The 12,693-nt window shown below is 41.5% G+C and overlaps 1 protein-coding gene across 1 annotated transcript in view; it reads right to left on the bottom strand.

Moving 5' to 3' along the window:
- The window catches only part of LOC126455764 (uncharacterized), a 204,200-nt gene that overhangs the window by 123,007 nt on the left and 68,500 nt on the right, over positions 1-12,693 (bottom strand). The window contains exon 2 of the mRNA XM_050091528.1: positions 1,675-1,855. Within this exon, the coding sequence (XP_049947485.1) occupies positions 1,675-1,855 (181 nt within the window). The remainder of the gene's footprint in view (positions 1-1,674; positions 1,856-12,693) is intronic.

Raw genomic sequence — 12,693 nt, 5'->3', positions numbered from 1 at the left:
CAGTGGTGGACACTTCAAGAAAGGCGTTACGCAATACGGAGAGGTTTATTATCGAAATTACGAGAGAGCACATTCCGGGAAGAGATGGGCAACATATTACTACCGCCCACATATATCTCGCGTAATGATCACAACGAAAAGATCCGAGAAATTAGAGCAAATACGGAGACTTACAAGCAGTCGTTCTTCCCACGCACAATTCGTGAATGGAACAGGGAAGGGGGGATCAGATAGTGGTACAATAAGTACCCTCCGCCACACACCGTAAGGTGGCTCGCGGAGTATAGATGTAGATGTAGATAGTAAACGGGAAGATGTGGATGGGAAATGATGTTTTATGTCAATACCGTTTCTGGTAATGTTTCGTATAAAATTAGACGACTTCTTGCTAACAAGGGAACCTCCCCATCGCACCCCCCTCAGATTTAGTTATAAGTTGGCACAGGGATAGGCCTTGAAAAACTGAACACGGATCAATCGAGAAAACAGGAAGAAGTTGTGTGGAACTATGAAAAAAATAAGCAAAATATACAAACTGAGTAGTCCATGTGCAAGGTACGCAACATCAAGGAATTTGTTAGCTTACGAGCGCCGTGGTCCCGTGGTTAGCGTCAGCAGCTGTGGAAGGACAGACCCTAGATTCAAATCTTCTCTCAGGTGAAAATTTTAATTTTTTATTTTCAGATAATTATCAAAGTTCAGGCACTCACACATAATCAACTTCGCTGTCCAAAATTCCAGGACATGTTCAGATTTGCTTGGACATGTACAGAATTTGACGGTCTACGCACGGAAACATTTGAAAACGTAAAAAAAACATATGTTTTGACAGAGCACAGGGAAAACTGTGCGACTCTGAAACTGTTGCATTCATTTGATGCAGTTTATGTGACAAACTCTTATGTTTTCATCACTTTTTTTGGAGTGATTATCACATCCACAAGAAAACCTAAATCGGGCAAGGTAGAAGAATCTTTTTACCCATTCGCCAAGTGTGCAAGTTAGGTGGGTCGACAACATATTCCTGTCATGTTGCGCACAAGCCGTCACCAGTGTCGTAAAGAATATATCAGACGTGTTTTCCTATGGAGGAATCGGTTGACCTATGACCTTGCGATGAAATGTTTTCGGTTCCTATTGGAGAGGCACGTCCTTTCGTCTACTAATCGCACAGTTTTGCGGTGCGGTCGCAAAACACAGACACTAAACTTATTACAGTGAACAGAGATGTCAATGAATGAACGGACAGATCGTAACTTTGCGAAAATAAAGAAAGTAAAATTTTCACTTGAGGGAGGACTCGAACCAAGGACCTTCCGTCACGCAGTTTCTCACTCTAACCACGAGACCACGGCGCTCATCAACTATTATAGTCCTTTATGTTGCCTATGTTGTACATGGACTACTCAGTTTGTATATTTTGCTTATTTTTTCATAGTTCCACACAACTTCTTCCTGTTTTCTCGATTGATCTGTGTTCAGTTTTTGAAGGCCTATCCACTGTGTCAATTTATAACTAAATCTGAGGGGGGAGCGATGGGGAGGTTCCCTTGTAAGAAATACAGCTGCAATGCAATACAGAGCACATCTCCAGATGGGACAGCCCTACCATTGACTCGTGGTCACTAGGTTTATAAAGCGGCGAGGCCGCAGGCAGCCGCTAGCTCCACCTACCTGTGCAGCAGCGTGTAGGAGAGCGTGCGAAGGTCGAGCGTGGCGGCGTTCTCCATGCGCTCCACCTTGCGCACCAGCGTCACCAGCGAGGCGGTGCTCAGCGGCACCGGGTTCGCCCCCAGGTCGCGGTAGCACTCCAGCAGCTCGTCCGAGATCACCCTGCCCAGCACCAGGCCCGCCCCTGCACACAAACACCGACAACGACTCGTGTTAAAGCGTCCAACAGGTAGGAAACAGAGGAAGACAAACTTCTGTTACGCCTATGCTGATCTCTCCAAAACCAGCGAGGAGTGCTTAGCGAAGGGCAGTTGTACTACATATTGACGTTTCTTCCCTCCCCATTCGTGTATGGTGAGCAGTGAGTCTGCTTAAATGTGCGCTGCAATCTACACTGATCGTCATAGAATGAAGGCTTTCACGACCGTATGACAAGGCCCCGGGAGTAGACAACATTCCATTAGAACTACTGACAGCCCTGGGAGAGCACGGCCTAACAAAACTCTACCATCTAGTGAGCAAGATGTATGAGACAGGCGAAATACCCTCAGCCTTCACGCAGAATATAATAATTCCAATCCAAAAGAGAGCAGGTGTTGACAGATGTGAAAATTACCGAACTATCAGTTTAATAAGCCACGGCTGCAAAATACTAACACGAATTCTTTACAGACGAATGGAAAAACTGGTAGAAGCCAACCTCGGGGAAGATCAGTTTGGATTCCGTACAAATGTTGGAACACGTGAGGCAATACTGACCCTACGACTTATCTTAGAAAATAGATCACGGAAAGGCAAACCTACGTTTGTAGCATCTGTAGACTTAGAGAAAGCTTTTGACAATGTTGACTGGAATACTCTCTTTCAAATTCTGAGGTGGCAGGGGTCAAATACTGGCAGCAAAAGGTTATTTACAATTTGTACAGAAACCAGATGGCACTTATAAGAGCCGAGGGGCATGAAAGGGAAGCAGTGGTTGGGAAGGGAGTGAGACAGGGTTGTAGCCTCTCCCCGATGTTATTCAATCTGTATATTGAGCAAGCAGTGAAGGAAACTAAAGAAAAATTCGGAGTAGGAGTTAAAATCCATGGAGAAGAAATAAAAACTTTGAGGTTCGCTGATGACATTGTAATTCTGTCAGAGACAGCAAAGGACGTCGGAGAGCAGCTGAACGGAATGGACAGTGGTTTGAAAGGAGGATATAAGATGAACATCAACAAAAGCAAAACGACGACAATGGAATGTAGTCGAATTAAGTCGGGTGATGCTGAGGGAATTAGATTAGGAAATGAGACACTTGAAGTAGTAAAGGAGTTTTGATATTTGGGCAGCAAAATAACTGATGATGGTCGAACTAGAGAGGATATAAAATGTATGGCTATGGTAAGAAAAGCGTTTCTGAAGAAGAGAAATTTGTTAACATCAAGTATACATTTAAGTGTCAGGAAGTCGTTTCTGAAAGCTGAGGGAATTAGATCAGGAAATGAGACACTTTAAGTAGTAAAGAAGTTTTGCTATTTGGGGAGCAAAATAACTGATGATGGTCGAAGTAGAGAGGATATAAAATGTAGACTGGCTATGGCAAGAAAAGCGTTTCTGAAGAAGAGAAATTTGTTAACATCAAGTATACATTTAAGTGTCAGGAAGTCGTTTCTGAAAGTATTTGTATGGAGTGTAGCCATGTACGGAAGTGAAACGTGGACGATAAATAGTTTAGACAAAAAGAGAATAGAAGCTTTCGAAATGTGGTCCTACAGAAGAATGCTGAAGATTAGATGGGTAGATCACATAACTAATGAGGAAGTATTGAATAGGATTGGGGAGAAGAGAAGTTTGTGGCACAACTTGACTAGAAGAAGGGATCGGTTGGTAGGGCATATTCTGAGGCATCAGGGGATCGCCAATTTAGTACTGGAGGGCAGCGTGGAGGGTAAAAATCGTAGAGGGAGACCAAGAGATGAATACACTAAACAGATTCAGAAGCATGTAGCTTGCAGTAGTTACTTGGAGATAAAGAAGCTTGCACAGGATAGAGTAGCATGGAGAGCTGCATCAAACTAGTCTCAGGACTGAAGACCACAACAACATGACATAGCTGCTGGTAAACCTTTTGGGATGTGATGTCGTGGTCTCGGACGTCCTACCGGTCAGTCGGCAAGACTCAGCGGAGGAGCGCCTCTGAGGGTATCCAGCGCAGTCCTGGAGGAAACGTCAGGTACAGGAGAATTTCTTCCACCACGACCTCACATACCGAAAGGTTTACCAGCAGCTACACTGATCAGCCAGAACATTCTGACCGCTGACCTACTATCGATATAAACCCGTCCAGGCTGCTGGTCAGACACACGCACGGTGCACGTACTATCATTGAGAGCGCTGTCTGTGATTAGAATGGGGAAGGCGCGATATCTACCTGAGTCTGACCGAGGGCAAATTTTGATGGCCCGGAGGCTCGACACGAGCATTTCGGAAACTGCACGACTTGTTGGGTTTTCGAGAAGTGCTGTGGTGAGTGTCTTCAACAGGTGGCGAAACCAAGGTGAAACCACGTTCAGACGTCGTGTGGTTTGGGCCGTGTAATGTCACTACCGTTTGGACGCAAAAATGAAAAACGTAAATCTAGTCCCCACACCCAAGTACAAGGCCCAAGCCCAGGATCAAAATCTCATAAAAAGAAAAACGAAGTCCCTCTGTACTAACATTGCATGACTAGTAGCAAGCAGACTGAAAAGAAAGTAATATAAAAAGAAATAGAGAAGAATCTTGGAAGAAAAGTAACTTCATGTTTTGAAAAAGAATAAAAAGAAATAGAATCGATTCGTTCCAAGATAAAATAATGGTAGATCGCAAAGTAGTAGACTTTTAGATCATGGAGTATAACAAGTGACCTCAAAGAATATTTCTTGTGAGTACTCCTTGAAGACAATGCGAAATACAGAAGCTAAAGTTGCACATTTTTAGTATGCTTCTGGCGCTTGCAGTGTCGTATCGTAACTGAACTTGTGCGCTCGTGCGTAACATTGGTAGGTGATACGAGATTGTTTGTTACATCTGAAGATTTGCGATCTGCTAGAAATGATTAAAAACTGAAAGAGGTAAATCATCAACTTTGAAAATATCTTTGAAGTAATTCAAGCTAGGAAAATAACCGAATACATCGTCTTCATTTGATTATTCCCAACGAAACACTGAACTTAGACCCAATGCGATAGACAGTTAATAGTTCAACTGATAGGAAGTGATGAGTAGTGTAAACTGTGAGGAATATACCTAAATTGCGTTAAAGTAAATAGCGTAATCTGGATCTTGCTGTAAACTCTTTGGCTGAATTTACGTAACTATCTGAATTTACGTAACCCATCTGAAAGAAAGGTTAGTTCTTTAAGACACTGATAGGATGTGCATAGACTAGCATAAACCGACATAACGTGAACATACAGTGTTTGACATTTCTTCAATCCATTTAATATTACGTGCTCATGAAACATTTATCTGTGCGACAACATAGATTATCAACAGAGCGCAGCATTCATAGATATTCTTTGGCGCTCTAGAGAGTTATCGTACTGATACAGACTTTTTATCTCAAGCGAATTGTAAACTTTCATAGATAGACTCTGGATGTATATAGACTGTAATCATGATTAGGGCAATAATCTCAGTTAGTATGCATTTACGTGTAGCTAGGCTCGCACACGTCGGGGAGCAAATATTCATCCGAGTAAGCCGATACAACTAACACGCACTCGGCGTAAATACAATGTAGCAAGACAATTCTTTGTTTGTGACTTTCCTCGCAAACATCCTACCGTGAGCTAGACGGAGCCTGAGCTTCATCCATTAACAATCAATCAATATAAAAGGCGAAGTTACAGCGGCCTCTCTTCAATACAGATGTCGGTCGGCGTAGACTGGGCAGACTGGTAAAACAGGACAGGCGGCTAACTGTGGCGGAACTAAAATGAGACTTTATAATGCTGGGTAGAGTACAGGTGTGTCTGAACACACAGTGAGACAAACACTCCTAACGGTGGACCCCTGCAGCCGACGACCCAAGCATGTGCCAATGTTAACATCACGACATTGTAACTAGGACTGAAATGGGCGCGTGGCCTTACGCACTGGACGATGGCGAAGTGGCAGAGTGTTGCATGGTCTGATGAATCCCGATACCTTCTTCCTCGCGCCGATGGGAGAGCGCGAATTCATCGTCTTCCAGGGGAACAGCTCCTTGACACCTGTACTGTGGGACGGAGACAAGCTGGCGGCGGCTCCATTATGTTCTGGGGAAAATTCACGTGGCCATCCATGGGTCCAGTGGAGCTCGTGCAAAGCACCGTGACGGCCAAAGAATATCGTACCCTGGTTGCAGACCACATACACCCGTTAATGGCGATCATGTTTCCCGACGGCAGTGATATTTTTCAACAAAATCCATGTCACAATGCCAGGAGAGTAATGGAGTTGTTCAAGGAACACAGTGGCAGGTTCCTATTTATACGCTGGGCTCCCAACTCGCCAGATCGGAACCCGATCGAACACGTCTTCACTGCATGTACATGAACTGGAAGGAAGCTGAAGACATCAGACGCCGACGGCACCACGCACAATCAGTTAGTCGTGCAGGTTGCAGCAAGCCCAGCCCCTACTGTACAGAAGACGTGGAACTTTGCAACCCCGGAACTCTGTTGCCAGACCAGCAGAGGGCGTCAGCAACACTGTTGCCAGGTCACCAGGCTTCAGCAATAGAGATCGTTGGGAAGCCAAAGATCTTCACACGTCCACCATGTCACGAGCCAAAAATAGGCCCGCTCATATCTCTCCACAAGGCTGCTATTTAGGCCCCGGCTCTAGCTCCGGAGAACAGTTCTGTCACACCCAGCAACTATGCTGTGCCAAGGTCTGGGACCCCGACTCCTGCACACTATGCTGCTTCCTCAGCTGGGACCCTAAATGATCAGTGATGTGCTCGTTGGGACTTGGTATAATTGTACTGTAGTTCTTCTAGCCAACGATATAGTATCAGACTGGAAGTTTCCATTCTTTTCAGTCTCATATACTTCGTTGCCATTGGCTCTCATGACTCCTTCAGCGGAGTACACCGTAAAAGTTGTTGAGTATTTATTCTTCTTGACTGAAGGTTGGGTATGAACTTCGGTTTTAAACCTGAAGTGACCAACTTATTTTTCCATGTTAGCCTAAATCTATTAGGACCTCAAGGCTCCACTCACTAAAGAGCGTGTGACTACAGAAATTTAATTCACTGTTTTTAAGGTGAAGCTGTTAAGACTTTAAGATCTTGTTCACTGAAGCATGTGTAACTCTTTCAGGTATCACAGAACTTATTTATTTACTTGGTAATTCTGAAGCTCTAAGTGGCTCCGTTATTTACGAACTACCATTTACTTTGTTTTACTTCCTGAAGGACTAGCATCCATTTTGTTTCACTTATTGAAGAACCAACCTTTCCTTTCTTCCATTTTGGAGACTATTTTTATGGAAATTGTTTTCAATAAACTTCTGTTTTTTTTCCATATAGTTGGGTTGCTTACTTGTGCACGCCACCGGCAGACACAACAACGGCAGCTGATCGAATTCGATAAACTTGTTGCTCGATATGCTAATTAGCAATCGAGGAACTAAGTCTAACGACGAATCGTGCTGGAAATTACATGAGCGTGGTTCTGAGCATGAAAGGGGACAAGAGACTCCGATTACAGCTGCCATTTTCACGTGCGGCAACACGTCGGGTTGTTGTCTAGGAACATCTAGGACCTTGTTCGGAATCGTAAAAGCCTAGCCAGTCATGTAAATTCACTTCAGAATTGTGCAAAGTGTGTTAATAATAATAAAAAAAGCACTTCGTAATTCGACGTTTGGGATTGTTTATAGCAATCTGAGAGATGCGTTTCCAGACTTATCTGTCCTTGTAAACCGACGCCCCTTGAAGGTTTCTCTGTTTTTGGAGACAGAAGGAAGTCCTGCGTGCCGAACATAGGTACTGGGACATCATTGCACAATTTTTTATCGTCAAAAATGTCCGCCCCCGGTAGCTGGGTGGTCGGCGTGACAGAATGTCAATCCTAAGGCCCCGGGTTCGATTCCCGGCTGGGTCGGAGATTTTCTCCGCTCAGGGACTGGGTGTTGTGTTGTCCTCATTATCATCATTTCATCCCCATCGACGTGCAAGTCGCCGAAGTGGCGTCAAATCGAAAGACTTGCACCAGGCGAACGGTCTACCCAACGGGAGGCCCTAGTCACACTACATTAAAAAAATGGTTAAAAATTCAGAACGCTTGGAAACTTCAATTCGCCGCTGTATTTGTTCGGCATTCCGCAATTTTGGGAGAAAAATTTCCTGTCACACATTTCATACCAAAAATATCCGAAAAAACTTATGGCTTGATCCAATTGATATGCCAACATCACACCGGCCAAAATTCGGCGATCGTTCATTACGATTTCTTTCACTGCAGTATATCTACTGTTCCAACGGTTAATGGTGTGTGTGGTGGAACGTCTAGGGCGCTCGTCATTTTCAACGTCTTCGTGGCCTTCTTCGAAACGCTTATGCCTCTCGTAAACTCTGATTTTACTCATAGGAAACTCACCAAAAGCAATATTCAACACTTCTAAAACTTTATTCCGTGCTTACACTAAAAATTAGAACAAATTATCTAATCCACTTTTATACAAAAGAAATAATTCCCGATGCCACCAAAACACACGTGACCTATTTGACAGATGACAACAGACTAAATATACGTCATGACCAATACTGTACAGATTCTTTTCAGACATATTTACCAACGCAACAACGGTATACTCGGTCGAATCTAACACAACACATGAAATTATAAAAATGACTTTACCTCGCATTAACCGTTAGAAGTAAATAATAAGTACTATTCTCTTCATAATCTTTATTCCTAAGTACTGATTGTTAACTTCATATTCGCAGTTAATTTTTGAGAAATATTAATTTTAAACTTTGCGTACTATTTGGTTGCTGCATAAGTTCATAGTGTTTTTCTTTCGCATGTTGGTACTCCGGCTGCAATGTATTTATTTATCGACCGTCATTTATTCGTAATTCGCTGTTGCTATCTGAGTTTGCATATTGTCATTTTTTCATTTGGAGCTGCGCACTCTAGAAAATGAAGTGCCAAGTGGAGAAATCGGAAAATTTCGGACATATTCTTCTGTTTGAATTCCATACAGGGGTGACGGCAGCGGAGGCAGCCATAAACATTTGCGCTGTCTATGGGCATAAAGGGTTAGTAAAAGGGTGAATGGCCTTTCAGACCATGATGCACAAATTTTAACACTAAAAGGCTTTTGCATTCAAATAAATTTCACATATAATTACAAACTATGTAGGAAAGCTATTCCAACGGCAATAGAGAGTTTTTTAAACTTCGTCAAAGAATCATATAACTCTCTTGGCAAATGCCCTTCCTAGATTGATGTCTGAAATACTCCTTTGTGATACAGACAAGGGAGAAATTGAATCAATAATTAAATCACTGAAGACTAAGGGCTCTCATGGATATGACGGATTGCCTAGCAGAATATTAAAGTACTGCGCTGCACATGTTAGCCCTGTACTTAGCCATATTTGTAATTTTTCCTTTACGAATGCTCAGTTGTAAGTAGGCTGTTTATGTTTTCTCTATGTAAGTAGGCTGTTTATGTTTTCTCTATGTAAGTAGGCTGTTTATGTTTTCTTGATGGCAACGTTACGTAGCGCTCAATATGAAAATCACTGGCTGTGCTGTGTGCAGTCTGTGGCTGCTTTGCATTGTTGTAATACTCGCCATTGTAGTGTTAGGCAGCTGGCTGTGAACAGCGCGTAGCGTTGCGCAGTTGGAGGTGAGCCGCCAGCAGTGGTGGATGTGGGGAGAGAGATGGCGGAGGTTTGCAGTTTGTCATGAACTGATATATATATATTATGATTTGTGATGATATTAAGGTAAATACATTGTTTGCTCTCTATTAATATCTTTCATTTGCTAACTACCCCTATCAGTAGTTAGTGCCTTCAGTAGTTTGAATCTTTTATTTAGCTGGCAGTAGTGGCGCTCGCTGTATTGCAGTAGCTTGAGCAGCGAAGATTTTTGTGAGGTAAGTGATTTGTGAAAGGTATAGTTTAATGTTTGTCAGGGCCATTCTTTAGTAGGGAGTTTTGAAAGTCAGATTGCGTTGCGCTTTGAATGATGTATTTGGTATGGATTCATGATTTTTAAAGTACGTTTGAGGTAGATGACATTATTTAAATGAGCAGAGAATTCTTTTTAGGCTTAGAAATTATTGGAGGAAGTTACGACGATTTTGAGATTTGACTGAAGTTTTATGATATTATTACGACGATGATGTGTATTATGTTGTTGAGGAATGTTTATTATGCTACGTATTTCTCACGATGAAATATTGAAGAAGTGTCGACGAATATGTATATGTATAATGAGGTAAGGAGTAATGAATAGTGGGTAGGGACTCTTGACTTGTGAAAAAGGATGTTGGAAACCAAGAATCGTACTTTAAGAGTTATGACATGTGTGAATCATGTGTGAATGTATCACAATGCCACTGAACATTTTTTGGACACTGTTATATTCATAGGATTTTGTTTCTACAGATTTGCAACGCTAATTCTTGACCTGTGAAGTATTTTTATGTGAGACTGTCACTTTAGCGAAAATTGCTGTCGTAAATATTTCCGTACAAAAGTTAAGTGACCACCTGCACGTAATGCGTCGTGGGCACCCAGCTGTGTCAGACGCATGGAGAAAAAGTCATTAGCGCGTGCCTTTCAGAGCACAGGAAGAAAGAAAAAAAAAGAAAGGGAAGGCCATTATCCTGGCCATTGTCATCCCTTTAGAGAAAGCATCGCAAAAACGACACGGTCGAACTTGAAAACATATGATTACACTAGCTCTTAATTTACGATATTTACTGAAATGCCTAATAAAATGACAAGAAATATTTTTACATCTGCACACCTGATTACGACAAGCGTCTTTCTACGAGAGTTGAGAGCTACTAACTTATGAAATTTCACATGACTACTGAATGATATTTTTATGCTTTGCTTTTCATAGTTGCTTATTTCATTTGACATCTGTTTTCCAGCTGTGTTGCAGCATTGCTTTTATAAAATAAAATGCATTTGCTAATGTGAACACTTTCTGTCAACAGATCTATTAAATAATTATTTTATGATCCACATTCTTTAAAAAAGGAGCACTTGGAAAGGAAAGAACAATAAGAAGGATCTAGTAACAGTAACACATAATTTTCTTTTCAAGTACATGGTAATATTTCTTTTTACAATCAGTTGTTGTGGTGCACCACTTTAATTACATAGATATTAAGATGTGAATACACATTTCCCTTATCTGCATTGTTGTTTTTACTGTAATATTTTTTCTGCTTGCGCTATGTCATGTTTAGGTATAAGTTGCTGCTGTTTGCCAGGCATAGTGTTATTGAATTTGACTTTTGCTAATTTATACTGTAGCTTGCTTTGCAATTTTCCATTTTTTTCATTGCTGTTTATATTAATTGTTTTGTGCTGCTGCATTGCCTCGTTCCTTAGTTTAGCATCTGAGCTCAGTAGATTTAAGTTTGCTTAAGAGGGGGTAGACTATATGAGAAACTGACTATGGAGAATAGGTAAAGAATGCATTGCGAAGTTATATAAAAAGGATTTGGGCCCAAATGAGTATTGTACAATCAGAAATAATTATTTTGAAAGAAATATGAACAGAATACAGAAAGCATGCTTGGATAGGATTTTTTTGGTGGAAACAAAGGATGAAATAAGAGGAAAGATATATGAAGTTTTGGGTTGGACTGCAGTACCAAATGTTACACTGAAAACGAACCCTGTCCTTTCCTATTGGTGTTATCCCACTATGTGTGTGTGTACCCTTGTGTATTTGTTTTCTTCCTGTCTCTGTGTAATTTCATAGAATTTTTTCTTTTAATATTAAGCTACATTCACTATGATGAGGAATACTGTTATCCTCAAATACAATTGGCATTAATAATATCTTATTTTCTTTGTGAAGATGTTTAGACGTTATTCATTCTGTTTAAATGCTCATGTGTGAAGTTGATGTTTCAATAATTATTCTGATCTTCTATGTATGTACTTATGTCATAATTCCTGTAACATTGATGTATATGTTTATTTCTATTCTTTTGTAAAGCCTGTTTTACTACAAATGTTATCTGTATTGTTATGTTTTTAATAATGTATTTTGTACCTTTGTTATTGTATTCTTATGTTATAAAATTGTAATTGTCACCAGTTCATGATATTATTAACATGTAAGTTACATTTCACTGCACACGTTTCTGTTGGTCATAGTACATGGACAATATGTGAGAAGTAGGGACTGTTAGTGTTTGCACGTTTGTTAATAATTCTGCAAGGGACTGGATAACAGCATTGCTGGTTCTAAGGACAATTCCAAAAACTTTGTGAGTGCACAAGTGATGGTTTATGGACTTGCTATATTCTCCGCAAGACTCTTCAATGGTGAATGTGCACCTGCACAATCGCAACAGATGGCTGCTGGCCATCTCTACAAGGACTACAGTGGGTCTGCACCTCTGGTGGCCCACCAATACCATTATCTCTACAAGGACTACAGTGGGTCTGCACCTCTGGTGGCCCACCAATACCATTATCTCTACAAGGACTGCAGTGGGTCTGCATCTTTGATGACCCACCAACACCATTATTTCTACAAGGACTACAGTGGGTCTGCACCTCTGGTGGCCCACCAATACCGTAATCTCTACCAGGACTACAGTGGGTCTGCTCTGTGATGACCTACCTACCAATATTCATCAAAACTTCGACTGACTCTGCTGTGGGTTTGCTCTGTTGTGGACCAATACTTGTCTGCATGTCGAGAGTCAGCACTGTCTTTCCGTTGGAAGGACAACACTACTTCTTCAAGACTGCATGGAAATCCACTACTTCTGTGTGCATTTTCTTTTACTGCTCAG

This window comes from Schistocerca serialis, chromosome 2 (genome assembly GCF_023864345.2).
Source record: "Schistocerca serialis cubense isolate TAMUIC-IGC-003099 chromosome 2, iqSchSeri2.2, whole genome shotgun sequence".
Classification (NCBI taxonomy): domain Eukaryota; kingdom Metazoa; phylum Arthropoda; class Insecta; order Orthoptera; family Acrididae; genus Schistocerca; species Schistocerca serialis.
Note: the sequence above shows the minus strand (reverse complement) of the source record. Positions and strands in the feature narration are given on the sequence as shown.